Consider the following 16,748-nt stretch of genomic DNA (forward strand, 5'->3'; position numbering starts at 1 on the left):
CCTGCCTACTAGCAGAACCAGTAGGCTGGGAGGACTGCAGGCGATCACCACCCACGGTGGCGATTGAGCTGCAGGTCTGGACCAGCGGTCTTCTTGCAGAGAAACGCTGGACTAAGGAACGGAGCGTCGGTCTCTTAAGTCAGGGGAGCTGTTACGAGAGCTCCTCCCCTGCCTACCAGCAGAACCGGTAGGCTGGGAGTACTGTAAGAAATCATCAACCAGGGTAACGATCGAGCTGCCAGTCTGGACCAGCGGATAGTCAGTCTCTTCAGGAGAGCTGCTGGCGATCGGGCTGCACTGGTCGAGTGGCTCTCCGGGGGAGAGTGGCTAGACCGAGAGCAGCAGCGACGGCCCCAAGCGTCAGAAGAACTGCTGCTGGTCCCCCTATCCGTCTGGTCCTGGTGGGAGCAGTGGTCAGGGGATTGGCAGAGTCCGCTGTCGCGGTGGCAGCGAGGCCTGTCCTCACGGCGCGTCACGCCGCTTGGACCAGCCGAGGCTGGTTCAGGTGACCGAGGAGACCGCTTCCTCACCTCAGCCCGTGGCCGGTCTGGGACCGTTGCGTCAACCCTGAATACCGGTGGCTCACCACGAGAGCGATCGTTGGCCTGGTGGGAGTCACCTGGGCGACTCCCACCAGTCTTCCGCTTTGTGCCTGGATCCTGGCGCCGAGCAAACTCGGTTGCCTGGGTCTTGGCTGCATGGTCACCCGCAGGTGACCGTACACTCGGTACCTCTCGCGAACAAGAGGCCGAGACAGTACCTGGCGTCGAGGCAGAACCTCTGGCGCCAGGAGAGGAGGTACCGGTGTTAGCCAGTACCCCTCCGGTCCCCGTCATCTTCTTCCTTGCAGAAGGAGAGATGGGGCCTGTTCCCGAAGGAACAGGAGGACCAGCAGAAGCTCCAACTGGTGGGACAGACCCTGAGAGGTCTCTGAGCGAGACTTCTTAGGGGGGAAGGAGGCTACCTTCTTCTTCTTCGGTTGGGGGGCCTCGAGTCGAAGGGGAAGAGGCAGCAGAAGACGACGGCGACACCTTCCTCTTCTTCCTGGACTTCCTCTTCGCCAGTTCCTCAAGACAATCGACAGGTCCTCCATCCAGGACAGAGTTGGGGCAGTTGCCGAAGCAACACGGCCCAACTGCGCCTGTCCGGAGGGACCTGCGGGAGTAGCAGTGGAGAGAACGCTTCCTCGAGGAGGGCTACGAAACTCCTACCTGGTAGGTGAAGCGTCTGCCACCACCAAGACTGGTCGGTCGCGCGAATGCGACCGTCGTCTGGGTGGGGCTGTCTCTGAAAGAAAAGGATTAATTATAAGAGGGCTGGAAGGCCCGCTTCCACTGGTCTCTGCATGCATGGACCCGCGGGAACGTCACATCAAACCTGGGCACCGGACGATCGCTGCGAGAGCGATCGCCGGTCTGGCGAGAGTCACCCGAGCGACTCCTACCATCTTCCACTCCATGCCTGGGTCCTGACACGGTGAGCGAACTCCGCAGTCTGGACCCTGGCTGCACAGTTACCCGTAGGTGACCGTACACTTGGTAACGCTCGCATGCGGGCGACGGTTCCCGGTCCGGAGGTGGAACCTTCGGAACCGGGAGAGGAGATACCAGCCGTGGCCGGTACCTCCATTGTCCCCGTCTGCTTCCTCCCCGAGGAAGGAGAGATGGGCCCCATTCCCAAAGGAATGGGAGGACCCGCGGAAGACCCACCTGTCTCACCGGAGCGAGACAGACCCTTAGAAGTTCCGTGACGAGACTTCTTAAGGGGGGAGACCACCATCTCTTTTACGGCAAAGCCTTAAAAGTTGAAGGGAGGGAGGCATGAAGAAATGATGATCTCGAAGAGGAGGATGACGACACTTGACGAGCTCTCATCCTCTTCAGTTTCTCCTTCTGCCAGACTTCTACCATCAGGAGTAGATAACCTCATAGGGCAGCACAACAGCTTCGTCCAGTGACATAACTACCGGGTAGTAGTCGTAATGAAAATGATTATTAGCAGGGGATCAGTACACACACTCGAGGATCGGTACGCAAGATGCTATGAGTCATAGGTACAATTCCAAGGTTAGGATCACCAATATGAAGAGCATCCAACAAATACTGCTGAAAACACAATCACCACTAGTCTGTAAAATAAGGAAAAAAAATATTAAAGTAATGAGGATACTCCTCACATATCCAAGGGCGCCGCCCTCCGAAGTGAGAGGAGATCCCCCAACATCAGCACCACACGCCCATCCTTCTACCTTCTTCTGATAGTAAGTGAAAGGAAGAAGGAGAAGAGAAATTACCATAACAACAAAACACGGACAAACCTTTGAAGTTCCCTTGGTAATTCCCAAGCGTAAGCATAATTTCAGGATGAATACATGTTCCATTACAGGATCAATATCACTTACATTAAATACATGTCTCATCCTCACGATAAATACATATCTCGTCCTCATGCAGGTCTGAGCCAGTGTTAAAGGGCGAAAGAATGTAAATATGATGGCATACCTTAGCTGCTGGCTCTTAAAACAAGTACAGGGGCAGTTACAAAGGCTATCACAAAAAGTGGGTTTGCATAATTATTTAAATACAAAAAATAAACCAAAAGGATCCCACCAGGAAAAAAGATTAACGACAAGTCAGCCGGAGCTCACAAACACACGTCTTCCTCGGAAGACGACCGAAAGTAAAGTGGAGTGTTTACATCCGGGCAGGCTAGCCTGCCCCACGGTAGTTACTGCCTAACCACCTAGTTCAAGTTTCAACGGCCGTAATTCCAGCTACGCCGAAAGTATATTCCTATTGTTAAAGGACCGAAAGGTTTGTATTACGTATCAGAACAAATACAAATTGTCTTAGAAAATTTGTCATTTGTTCATACGCGAACAAACCTTTGGTCTTAACAATAGGATAGACTCATACTTGGAGGGAGGTATAAGACATCCTAGACTGGCTGGGGGCCTACCCACCAGTCCAACCCTCAAAAGAAATAGTTCTTGGAGAGGGACTGAAGCCCGTTGAGAAGCTAGATAAACTGATATTTAACTACTCAGAACCTGAATGACATACAATGAAATATGGGATAACCATTGTATAGGGAACCAAAGAGAAACTTTGACTGTCCAATAACAAACCATGACACTAGGGTTTGTATTACTCCCGACTCCTCCTTGCCCAGGAGTGGAGCCTATGCTACCAAATAGTGGGTAAGATATTGTATATTGCACAACCACACTACCAGTATGACTACCTTACCTGTATCAGACCAGTCCAGCAAATGACGTGTCAATTCCTTAAACCGCCCGAAGGAAGAAGGAAAGGTACAAGAGAAAGAAGAAGACCAGCCAACTCACTCATTCTCTCATCCACAAAATCATCTTGGGTAAGATACAAAGGTGCCCTGTTAAAGGCAACTATGAGCTACACAACTTGTTGGGCAGCCACCACAGGACCCAGGGAAAATGTGTCCAAAGATCTGTGGGCAACATCCTTAAGATAGAAGGAGGTGAACGTGGACTGGCGTAACCAAGTACCAGCGCTCAACACTCTATGTACAGCCAAGTTCTTTTTGAAAGCCAGAGAGGGACCCATACCTCTAACGTCATGTGCTCTAGCCTACACAGACGTGGTGGTGGAAACATCAAGAGTGAAGTATGCCTGTTTGATGGCTTCCCGTATCCAAAAAGAGATAGTATTCTTAGACATCTCTTACTTTGTACGGCCTGTGCTAACAAAAAGTCTGCGGCAGCCTGGTCTAAGGTGCCGAGTCCTTTTAAGATAGCAACGCAGGGCCCGGACAGGGCACAACAAAAGCTCTTGAGCATCAACACCCACAAAGTCAGTCAGTGATGGAATGGAAAACAAAGTGAACCTGTCATCATGCACTGAGGGATTTTGGGTCTTGGCCACAAATTCCGGGACAAATTCGAAGGACACCGACTTCCAACCCCTGGTGTGCTTCACCTCATCACTCAGATCGTGGAGCTCTCCTACCCTCTTGGAAGATCCCAAAGCCAAAAGGAAAACTGTCTTGAGCGTCAGGTTCCTGTCAGATGAGTGACGAAAGGGCTCATAGGGACTCTCAGTTAAGCTCTTAAGCACCAAGGAAACATCCCACGTTGGAGGCTTGAGCTCTCTAGGAGAACTCGACTGCTCAAACCCCTTAACTAGCAGGGAAAGTTCCCAGGAAGAGGAGATGTTGATACCCATAAGGTGTAACACCAAACTCAAGTGCCGCCCTGTAGCCCTGTAGCCTCTAATAGCAGAAACGGACAAACGTTTCTTGTCTCTGAGGAAGGCTAAAAAGTCTGCTATTCACTGAATAGAGGTTGCGAGAGGAGAAAAACCCCGTTAACGACACCAATCACAGTAGATCACCCTTTTGCCTTGGTAAACTGCGGATATTGACTTCCTAAGACTGCTGGACATGTGCCCAGCTGTTCTCTGAGAAAAGCCTCTCGCTCGGAGGAGATACTTGATAGCCTCCAACTGTGAAGAAACAGGGAATCTACTGACTGGTGGAACCTTTCCGCATGGGGCTGACACAGGAAGATGCCGCCAAGGGGAAATCTCCCTCGGAATCTCCAACAACAACGACAGCAGATCTGGAAACCATTCCACCTGAGGCCACAGAGGGGCTACCAAAGTCATCCTGAGACCCTGTGAACTTATCAGCCTGTTCAGAACCTGATGGATCAAACAAAACAGAGGGAAGGCATACACCTCCAGGTTGTCCCAGGGATGTTGGAATGCGTCTTCTGCCAATGCTAAAGGATCTGGAACCACTGAACAGAACACCTCCAGCTTCCTTTTGTACCGTGTCGCGAAAAGGTCCAGCGTGGGTCCCCCCCAAATCTGGAAAAGCTTATCTGCCACCACTTGATGAAGGGACCACTCTGTGCCTAGGATCTGATCCCAGCGACTGAGTTTGTCTGCGACCACGTTCCGTTTCCCTGGGATATACCTGGTTGAGATCTCTACCGAATTGCTGATTGCCCACTGGTGAAGCTCGATGGTCAAGGCATGAAGCTGCTGAGAAACTAGGCCTCCCTGTTTGTTCATGTAGCCTACCACCATGCTGTTGTCCGACATGAGAACGACAGAGTGACCCTCTACTATCCCCCGAAACTCCTTCAGACCCAGAAAAGCCGCCTTCAACTCCAAGACGTTGATATGCTGCTGCTTGTCCTCCAAACTCCAAATGCCTGAAGCGATGAGGCTGCCTAAGTGTGTGCCCCAACCTACGAGGGAGGCGTCCGAAAACAGAAGGAAGTCCGGTGGAAGAGAACGCAGAGGGACACCCTTCAATAGATTCTGGTCGGCCAACCACCAACGAAGGTCTCCTCTCACTTCCATTGACAGAGGAACCATAAACAGGGAAGAGTCCCCTGCCAGAGACCAGAATTCTCCCAGTCTCCATTGCAGAGACTGAAGATGAAGACGCCCATGAGAGACCAGCTTCTCCAGGGAAAATAGCACTCCCAGAAGAACCTGCCACTGATGAGCTGACTGATGTGACTTTGACAGGAAGTTGTGCGCTACTCTCCAATCTCTGATCCGACGGGAAAACTTTTGCCACTGTCGTATCGATGACCATGCCCAGGTAGAGAATCCTTTGAGTGGGTACGAGGCTCGACTTTTCCAGGTTGACTAATATGACCAGGTCCAGACAGAACCAAAGTAGACGATCCCTGTCCTGCAGCAGCTTCTCCCTGGAAACTGCCAAGACTAACCAATCATCGAGGTACCTCAGCAAACGGATCCCCTGAGCATGGGCCCAACTTGACACGAGAGAGAAGACCCTTGTGAACACTTGAGGGGCTGTCGTCAGCCCGTAGCACAAGACTTTGAACTCGAAGATCTTGTCCACAAGAGATAAGCGAAGGAACTTCCTGGATGTGGGATGAACAGGGATTTGGAAGTATGCGTCCCTTAAGTCTATTGAAAGCATGAAATCACCTTCCCTCACGGCTGCCAACACCGAGTGCGGGGTCTCCATCTTGAACCGTGTCTTCCTGATGAAGCGATTCAAGGTGGATAAGTCGATCACAGGCCTCCATCCTCCCGACGCCTTGGGCACCAAGAAGATGTGACTGAAAAACCCAGGGGACGGAAGCACTACTTCCTCTATTGCATCCTTGTCCAGCATTTTCTGCACTTCCTCCCGAAGAGCCAACAACTTCAGAGAATCTGGAGGATACGTCTTCCTGAGCTGCAGCTTGTCCGGCAGAGGAGGAGAAAGTCGAATGGTAGCAGGTATCCCACCCGAAGGACATCGACCACCGACTTCTCCGCCCCATAACTCTGCCACTTGGCCCAATGGCCAGCCAGGCACAGGAGAGGGAGAGGTGCCTAACCTACCGACGGCCCCCTTGACCTCTACCCCTTGGGCCCCTTCTTGGCTTAAAGGAACAAGAGCGAAAGGGGCGTTGATCTTGAGACTTAGGCTGCGTTGAATGGGAAGGCCCTTCCAAACTCGAGGTCCTCGATGGCCTACCAGGCGACGACCTCCTCGACTGCTGCTGGACCGGGGGAGGAGGAGGAGACGGATGTCTCCGGGGACGAGACTCCGACTTAGACATGGCCTGGTGCACCAGTCTGTCCTTGGTGTCAGCCTGGCGCCGGTCTATCGCATTTTCGAATTCTGTCCGAGGAAACAAAAATTGGGACTCCAACAGATCTCCATTCCTCAATGCCAGCAAAGACTCTGTGTTGCACGATCTCTCCATCCTAGATAAAGCCACGTCCCTCCTAATCAGAAGAGGACTAGCCCATAAAAGTGAGCCAAATATGAAAACACCTTGCCCCCACTGGCAAGCGAGGCGGCACTCACCAACCCTTCAGGGGACCTGTCAGAAGCTATCTTGGTAATAACCACAGACCAGAAGTCCAGCCAAGAAACCGTCTGCAACATGAAGGTCGCCGTAGATTCCAAAGCTGAGGCTTTATGCGGAGACAAGGACGGAGCCACTGACCTCACCTGTTCCAAAGTCAAACATGGCTTCAGGCGAATGACGTCTAGGTTAAGGTGGCGTGACAACAAAAATGCAGAGCTCATAGCATAGTACTTCCTATGTTTCGTGAGAGGCGGGGGTAGTAGTTTGGTAAAGCCCCTAGAGCGAAGTGAACCGTCCCGGTCAGATACTGAGGCGTTAACCTTCTGCAAGACCGACTGAACGTGCCCCAACAACGGAAGCTGAAGAGATGATTTGGGGTCCTGAGTAGCTCCCAACAAGGCTTGCAAGCAAGGAGTGTAAGACGACCGAGCCTGAGTCCTACTTTCCAAATTGTTAAACCCACGAATGAGATCAACAACTTCTGAAAAGGAAGATAGAAACTCCTGCGTGTCTCCCTCCTCCTGCTCCGGCACTGGAGACCGACGACAAGAAGGGTGTGTAGGCTCTTCTAATGCGCCTTCTCCACCAGAATTAACAGAAGGGTTAGTAGCCAAACAGTCTGAAACCCCTACTAACCTGTCTGGGCTGGGTCTAAGCTTTGGCTTCTGAGACGGACCCACTGTAACACTAGGCACATCACTTACCTCAACAGATGACCCCACATGTCCATGAATGGTCACGGGCGTGGCGGCTGAACGTACGTGAGACAGGGGGGGAAACTCGAACACTCGAGATAGACAGAGAATCCCTTAGAGTCAAACTCTTGGAAACACCAGTGAGAGAGACAGGCAAACACTCCAGCTGCGCCAACTCCGTGCTCATACCTTCGACCTCTTGACAGGCGCCTTCAGATCTTTACGGCGACAAATAGGCCTTGGAGAAGAAGGAGCACTAACATCTTGTGCACAGGCAGGGGAGGTTGCAACACGCTCGCGATGTACAAGGACGGAGGGGGGTGGGGGGTTGCACGTTCGAGATACGAGGCAGAGGACGAAGCAACCCCTGCAGAACGCACACCACTAACACTGCCCGAAACCACAGCACTCGGGAACACGTCAGCGCTGTTCCTCCCTCAACGGCGAAGGAAGGGCAAAGACCTTAGCCTTCCAACGCTTGATACGCCGACGAGGCATAGAGGGGGAAGAGGGAGAGGAAGACAGCACTAGTTTCTTATGCAAACTCTTCTCGGAAGGCGGGGACGAAGCAACACGTTTCCTACCAGTCCTCCCAACCGATAAGGCAGCCAACTTCACATCATCAATGAGAGTGACTTCACAAGCGGTGGTGACGTCACGGCTTCCCCTTTGTGCAAGGGGGAAAGAGACGCCACTGGCAGAGGAATACACAAAGCTGGACCCCTTGACGTCATCAACAGGGCTGACACCGCAGCGTCATTCCAACTCGAAGCGGCAGCAGACACTGGCGGAGCAATACAAGATGGCTGACTGCGGCTAACCACGAAGACGAGGCCGGGAGGAGGGGGGATGGCCTGGCCAGACCGGGAAGGGGGGGTTGCTAGCCTCCACAAAATGCACTAGCAACCCCTCCAAGGATGGGGTACCCCCTAGCCCAAGCATCTTCCGAATCACCGCCATTTTGGATGCCTCAGACACTAGAAGAGGAGAGAATGATGAAAAAACCTCACCCTTCTCGGGAACCAAAAAAGCTCCCGAGGAAGAGGGGGCTACATTACAAATATTACCCTGGCAACCTCCCGATACTTCCAACGACGAATCAATGGTAGAAAAGGAAGGAGATGCAGGGACAACGCTACTATGGGGGTTGACTACTGCGGAAGACGAAACATCTGGAATAGGAGCAAAGCCCTCCTGGGAATAGGAGCAAAGCCCTCCCAAGTAGGAAGAGTCAAGACTCTCCGATGTTCCCTCTTGCCATAAAACTTCCTCCACTGTTCCTTAGGCCATGCCCAGCATTCCGTGCAAGGATTCGAAATAGTAAAAAAATTTGAACAACACCTATTGCATGTGATGTGAGGGTCAGTCTCTGCCGAAGCCAAAAAATGAGAACAAGGAAAACCAGGAACTCCAGGCACATATGCTGATGCGGAGAAGGAGCAAAAGAAGCCATAATACCAGGTAATAACACACACACACAAAGAAACGAAACAGGCAATGAACCGGGAAAAGGCCCAGAGAGGTAAATACAGCTCTCGCCCAGGCGGTCAAAGAAAAGACTGGCGTAGATGCTTGGTCCTTGACCACTCTTCAACCAATCAATGAATGTGTTGCCAGATATCACAAGATTCCTTGCTTTCATCTGCTTTTTAACCGGATCCAGCTAGGCACTAGAAATTATCCTATTGTTAAGACTGAAGGTTTATTCGCATGTGAACAAAAACATATTACGTATGACTGCAACAATTATACTACCTTATAATATAAAGTGTATGTATAAAATGTATGTAGTGTAAATACAATTTGAGTTCTTTAACAAATAAGATTTTTCTAACTCTTTTACAACAAATGATTTGCATTGAATTAGGATTATTCAAGAGTCATTCTAGATCTTTTCATAACCTGAAGAGACAATATCCCAATTTGCTTGGTGACTAAGTGGTTGTCATAAACAACTACAGAATAAATACATATATCAATCGAACACAAGCAACAAAGGCAACAGAATGCAATCAGGAGACTTACTCTAAGTAAAGATAAAATATTTCACCCTTACCTCCTGACAACGGTCCTGCCATCTACGCGCAAGAATTTCCACCATTGGAGGCTGGTATTTAGTAGCCCCTGAAGCTACTACACAATCAGGTAATAATACTGTATGAAGAGCAGTTAATGTAGACCAACCTTGCTTAATCACAGACTGTTGTTTTGAAAATTCATCTTCATGATTGCTGACTGAATTTTGGTTAGATTTGGAACTTTGTCTGAAAAATTATATAAACATCAGTATTTTCTCATAAAATAAAACTTCTAAGTTGTTACACAACCTTTCGAACAAACTTTTGAATTGTCTGCCCGTAAAAAAAAAAAAAAAAAAAAAATAAAAAAAAAAAAAAAAAAAAAAAAAAAAAAAATAAAAAAAAAAATTAATAATAATAATAATAATAAATAATAATAATAATAATAATAATAATAATAATAATGTGGCGCCGTGGAGGAGTGGGTTAGGTCGTCAATAGACTTAAGTCAAGTTAAGCAACATTGGGGCTGGTCAGTCGTTGGATGGGTGACCGCTCTCCTCGGCGTTGATTCCTTGGGAAAGGATCTTTACCATAATTTCCTCAGTCTACTCAGCTGTAAATGAGTACCTATCCCTGATGGGGTAGGGTCCAGCTATGGGTTAAATAGCAAAACTCAGCAATGATGGAAAGAAATGATGGAATAAACGACAACGACGTAAATGGAACCTCTGGCAACAGAGAGCTTCGTCCGGCAACCAGGTATTCAACCCAATTGTAGGGGAAGACGGTCAGGTACTTGGAGGTCGTCATCCAGCAACTGATCACCACAACGACAGTAATGAACAGCCTGAGATTGGAGCTACAGAGGCAAAAAGGAAGAAATGGACAAGAGAATAAAATAAGGAAATATGGAGATGCTACATCAGAAGCAAACCCGACGGAGAGAGGATATAGAAGAAGATTGGTCAACATCTGGAATGAGAGGAATAACATCCCCCAAACAGAGCAGAGGCTGGCAGACCAAGTAAGGAACATAAAGAAAAAGAACTGGCTCTCCCCAACAGAAAGAGAAGAACTGGAAAGGGAAATGTCACACGACAACGAATTACACGAAGACGAACTGAGAGACGATGCCACAGAAGACGACAGGGAGGATGAGGTATCAAACAACGACACACAGAAGAAACACCGACGAAGTAACAGAGAGGACGGAATGGGTGAAAAGATTAGACAATGGATGGAGCCAGATACAGAGAGAACAAAGATCCCCTCCATGAAAGCCTACAACACCAAGAAATTAAGGGAGAAAACAAGTGAGGTCAATGAAATAATGGGCCTAATACACACCACCAGTATCACAGAAACAAATAACTTGACATATGCAGGAGCAAGATTAGTAGCAGAACTGATGGGGATTCGAACACCAACACCACCGTCACAACCAACCCAACAGAAACCAAAACAGCAACCTCCTTGGAAAAGGCGCCTGGTGGAAAAGCAATCATGGTGATGAGATCTGACTTGAGTAAACTGAAAGAGATGGCAGAAAAAAGACTAAGAAGCAAGAAAAACAAGGGAGGAACTCAACGAGAAATACAAAGTACAAGAGAGGGACTAAACAACACAATAGAAGTGTAAAACAGAGGCTTAAGGCCAAAGCACACAAGATCCAACGGTACATGAACAGGAATAAGGGATACCAACAGAACAAACTATTCGGAACCAACCAGAAAAGACTATACAGCCAACTAAGAGGGAAGACAACACCCAGAAATTCCTGAAGCCGAATCAAGTAAGAGACTCTGGGTGGAAAACATATGGAGCAATCCGGTTACTCACACAACAAACATGCAACATGGCTCCAGGAAGTCAAGGAAGAAGAAACAGGGAGAATAAAACAAAGATTCACAGACATCACGACAGACACAGTCAGACACCAACTAAAGAAAATGCCAAACTGGAAAGCCCCAGGTCCCGATGAAGTCCATGGATACTGGCTCAAAAACTTCAAGGCCCTACACCCACGAATAGCAGAACAACTCCAGCATTGTATCTCAAATCACCAAGCACCCAATGGATGACCACAGGAAGAACATCCTTAGTACAAAAAGACAAGAGTAAGGGAAATATAGCCAGTAACTCAGGCCTATCACCTGCCTACCAATAATGTGGAAGTTACTAACAGGTATCTCAGTGAAAGGCTATACAACTACCTAGAGGAGACAAAACACCATCCCCCACCAACAGAAAGGCTGCAGAAGGAAGTGTAGGGGCACAAAAGACCAGCTCCTGATAGACAAAATGGTAATGAAGAACAGTAGGAGAAGGAAAAACCAACCTAAGCATGGCATGGATATACTATAAGAAAGCCTTCGACATGATACCACACACATGGCTAATAGAATGCCTGAAAATATATGGGGCAGAGGAAAATACCATCAGCTTCCTCAAAAATACAATGCGCAACTGGAATACAAATACTTACAAGCTCTGGAAAAAGACTAGCAGAGGTTTTAATATCAGGAGAGGGATCTTCCAGGGCGACTCACTGTCCCCAATACTCGTTCGTAGTAGCCAATGATTCCCATGACAAAAGTACTGCAGAAGATGGATGCCGGGTACCAACTCAAGAAAAGAGGCAACAAAATCAACCATCTGATGTCATGGACGACATCAAGCTGTATGGTAAGAGCATCAAGGAAATAGATACCCTCCATCCAGACTGTAAGGATTGTATCTGGGAGACATCAGGATGGAGTTTGGAATAGAAAAATGCGCCTTAGTCAACATACAAAAAGGCAAAGTAACGAGAACTGAAGGGATAAAGCTACCAGATGGGAGCAACATCAAACACATAGATGAGACAGGATACAAATACCTGGGAATAATGGAAGGAGGAGATATAAAACACCAAGAGATGAAGGACACGATCAGGAAAGAATATATGCAGAGACTCAAGGCGATACTCAAGTCAAAACTCAACGCCGGAAATATGATAAAAGCCATAAACACATGGGCAGTGCCAGTAATCAGATACAGCGCAGGAATAGTGGAATGGACGAAGGCAGAACTCCGCAGCATAGATCAGAAAACCAGGAAACAAATGACAATACACAAAGCACTACACCCAAGAGCAAATACGGACAGAGGGGACTATACATAACACGAAAGGAAGGAGGGAGAGGACTACTAAGTTATAGAGGCCTGCGTCAACATCGAAAAAACGAGAGCACTGGGGCAATATCTGAAAACCAGTGAAGACGAGTGGCTAAAGAGTGCATGGGAAGAAGGACTAATAAAACGTAGACGAAGACCCAGAAATATACAGAGACAGGAGAAAGACAGAAAGAACAGAGGACTGGCACAACAAACCAATGCACGGACAATACATGAGACAGACTAAAGAACTAGCCAGCGATGACAATTGGCAATGGCTACAGAGGGGAGAGCTAAAGAAGGAAACTGAATGGAATGATAACAAGCGGCACAAGATCAGGCCCTAAGAACCAGTATATGTTCAAAGTATGATAGACGGAAATAACATCTCTCCCATATGTAGGAAGTGCAATACGAAAAATGAAACCATAAACCACATAGCAAGTGAATGCCCGGCACTTGCACAGAACCAGTACAAAAAGAGGCATGATTCAGTGGCAAAAGCCCTCCACTGGAGCCTGTGCAAGAAACATCAGCTACCTTGCAGTAATAAGTGGTACGAGCACCAACCTGAAGGAGTGATAGAAAACGATCAGGCAAAAATCATCTGGGACTATGGTATCAGAACAGATAGGGTGATACGTGCAAATAGACCAGATGTGACGCTGATTGACAAAATCAAGAAGAAAGTATCACTCATTGATGTCGCAATACCATGGGACACCAGAGTTGAAGAGAAAGAGAGGGGAAAAATGGATAAGTATCAAGATCTGAAAATAGAAATAAGAAGGATATGGGATATGCCAGTGGAAATTGTACCCATAATCATAGGAACGCTAGGCACGATCCCAAGATCCCTGAAAAGGAATCTAGAAAAACTAGAGGCTGAAGTAGCTCCAGGACTCATGCAGAAGAGTGTGATCCTAGAAATGGCACACATAGTAAAAAAAAAAGTGATGGACTCCTAAGGAGGCAGGATGCAACCCAGAACCCCACACTATAAATACCACCCAGTCGAACTGGAGGACTGTGATAGAGCAAAAAAAAAAAAAAAAAAAAAAAAAAAAAAAAAAATAATAATAATAATAATAATAATAATAATAATAATAAATAATAATAATAATCATAATAATATGCTATGTGAATACATGAAACATACACCAAAATTCAGTATATGGTATATATGTACTGTAACCATTTTCAGTAGTCAGTCACTCCTAACCTATTCATCCCCACCTTAACACTTACATATGAATTTTACGCCTCCTCTCCTCTTCTGGAATAAGTGTTGCAGCATTCATATCTTGTAATGTATTTGCCACAGAAACTAAAGCCAGTAAATGATGAGTAGTAAGTGCTGGAGATACTTCCCAATGGCCTCTGCCAGTAAATACCTGAAAAAGTTTCATTTTGTTGTATCAGCAATTTCTTAGTAAACAGATTGCACCATGGAAATACATAACATTATCATGAAAAGTAAAGACAAGAAAACTACTCACAAACAATGAAAACAAAAATTAAAATTTGTAAAAACAAACCTTTATTAAAGCTAAACATTTGACACTGAAATTTCTTATACAGTACCAACTCTGAAGACACTACGTACCTGTGTTCTGTGTTCAAGTGTAACCATTTCTGGAGGTAATTCAGCGGCAAGATCTGGAGGAAGATTAATAGCAGGCATATCATCCTCTCTCACTGGATGCCATGTAGGCATCAGTAAAGACATGTAACCTGAAAAATAACCTTTCATAAATCACGAGTTTTCAAGAACCAAACACACATATAATACAGTACATAGAAAATCTAAGTAGACTAATTGATTCAATAGCTAACAGAACAGTTCAGTACCTTTACACTAAAAATTAAACTTTATGTGTTTGTATTCAAGGAGAGTTAACTATAGCCATGAAGCTAAATATACAGGAAGATCAATTATTTACTCTAGTTTGCCATTTCTGAGAAGTCACATAATTTGATTTTGTGCATAATTTCTTAGCAGCTAGCACAAGAACACAAGTTCTGAGTGATTAATCCTTTATTGAAGTACGAATTAATTCCTAAAAGCTCATAAGTTTGCAATCTCTCTAAGACAATTTTGCACTGAGCATCTTTTGACTTATTCTGAACATTCAATTAATGAATTCCCGTGATGGTCAAAATAATTACTATAATGTGTTGATAATCAACTGAGTTTGAGGATCTTTTGTACATTGTAATTGTCTTAATACATTTCTGAATTAATTATTCATATTTTGCCAGAAGTCAAACTATGTTTGGTTTAGAACACAAACACACAAAATAGTAAAAATTGGCTTTAAACAATGACTATATGTCAAAAAGATGAGTGGAACAACTTCCAAAATGAAAATTTCTGAAAAGTAAAACTCTGAAAGAAATTTACACCATTGCTATGTTACACATAAAAGCACTGAATAAAACAACGTAAGTTGAAACACACGTACCAGATTTTGATATGAGACCATATGATACAGGTACTCTTGGTCTCAAAAGGCCAAGAGTATGCTCACAAGTTTGATCTAATGAAGGATCTAAACCCCAGGAGTGTAATAAGGACATTAACATTTGTCCTATTTGTAAAGTTTGTGCCGTGACATCAAAATGACGTGGAATCTGAACACGTCCACTGCCAGTTCCATCTGAAAAAAGGATATAAATTAGCATAATCCTTAAACTATATACAAATATTCTACTCAGGCTATGGAACAACTAGGATATACATAACCACCAAGTAATCTCTCTCTTTTACACACTGCATACACACTTAATGGGTGTCAGGAAATAAAATACGTAGTACATTAGCCTTCTGGCCAACCACTGTTGTGTGAAATACCAAAAAATTGCCAGGTGTATGGAGGTGAAGACCCATACCCTCCTTCAACTGCATTTGTTCAAGAAAAAAAAGTGGAAGAATAAAATAGTGGTGACATATGGATGACTACACTGTATGTGTAATTAGTAACGAATAAAGACAAGTAAATATGTGCCAAAGTTTCTTCAACGCTATAGAGCTTTATGTACAGCGTATTATACTGTATGAAACTCTCAATGTGCTGCAGTATGAAACTTTTAGTTCCGACTGGACAGCACTCACTTGCTCCCTGGATACGGTTGAGTGATGGTACGTCAGCAACAACTCCAAAACTGGACTCGGTGGTCCCAGAAGCAAAATTATGGCAAACTTTATCCTTAAAAAAAAAAAAAAAACTACTGAGGCTAGAGGGCTGCAATTTGGTATGCTTGATGATTGGAGGGTGGATGACCAATACACCAATTTGCAGTAGTTTTTAAGATCTGAGGGCAGACAGAAAAAGTGCAGATGGACAAACAAAGCCATCTTGATAGTTTTCTTTTACAAAAAATTATAATAGGTTCTGAAGACACCCTTTAATCTTGAAAAACACCTAAGTTTCAAGCTACTCTGGTGAAAAAATATATAATAACTGACTTGCTTAAAAGAGAGTTAGATTTGGGGCACTTTTAAGACAAAAATGAAACATGAAGGTTTGCAAGACTATATATATATACAGGTAATCCCCGGGTTACGACGGGGGTTCCGTTCTTGTGATGCGTTGTAAGCCGAAAATCGTTGTAAGCCGGAACATCGTCAAAAATCTTAAGAAAACCTTACTTTTAATGCTTTGGGTGCATTCAAAACTATGTAAACTGCATTCTTATTGCATTTTTCATCAAAAAATGCATTCAAATATTGATTATTTTACATTTTTGGTGTCATATTTCTTGTGCCAGATCAGCGTTGTAGGCGTCGTAACCCTGGAACACGCGTTGTAACCCTGGAAATAATTTAAGATGAATATAATTGAAAAGCGGCTTAACCTCGGAACGCCGTAAGCCAAATCCATCGTAACCCAGGTATTGCTTGTGTGTGTGTGTGTGTGTGTGTGTGTGTGTGTATATATATATATACGTAATATATATATATATATATATATATATATATATATATATATATCTATATATATATATACACATATATATACATATACACACACATTATATATACAT

General features: G+C 45.6%; 1 protein-coding gene across 8 annotated transcripts in view; it reads right to left on the minus strand.

The window, feature by feature from the left end:
* LOC135208575 (WD repeat-containing protein 7-like) overlaps positions 1-16,748 on the minus strand; it is a 263,777-nt gene that overhangs the window by 84,038 nt on the left and 162,991 nt on the right. For all 8 annotated transcript variants that reach the window (XM_064240911.1, XM_064240915.1, XM_064240914.1 and 5 more), the window contains 4 exons: positions 15,167-15,361; positions 14,308-14,435; positions 13,950-14,095; positions 9,581-9,788 (listed from right to left, as the gene is read on the minus strand). In XM_064240911.1, coding sequence (XP_064096981.1) covers positions 9,581-9,788; positions 13,950-14,095; positions 14,308-14,435; positions 15,167-15,361 — 677 coding nt within the window. The remainder of the gene's footprint in view (positions 1-9,580; positions 9,789-13,949; positions 14,096-14,307; positions 14,436-15,166; positions 15,362-16,748) is intronic.

The sequence above is a fragment of the Macrobrachium nipponense genome, chromosome 35 (assembly GCF_015104395.2).
Source record: "Macrobrachium nipponense isolate FS-2020 chromosome 35, ASM1510439v2, whole genome shotgun sequence".
Taxonomy (NCBI): Eukaryota; Metazoa; Arthropoda; class Malacostraca; order Decapoda; family Palaemonidae; genus Macrobrachium; species Macrobrachium nipponense.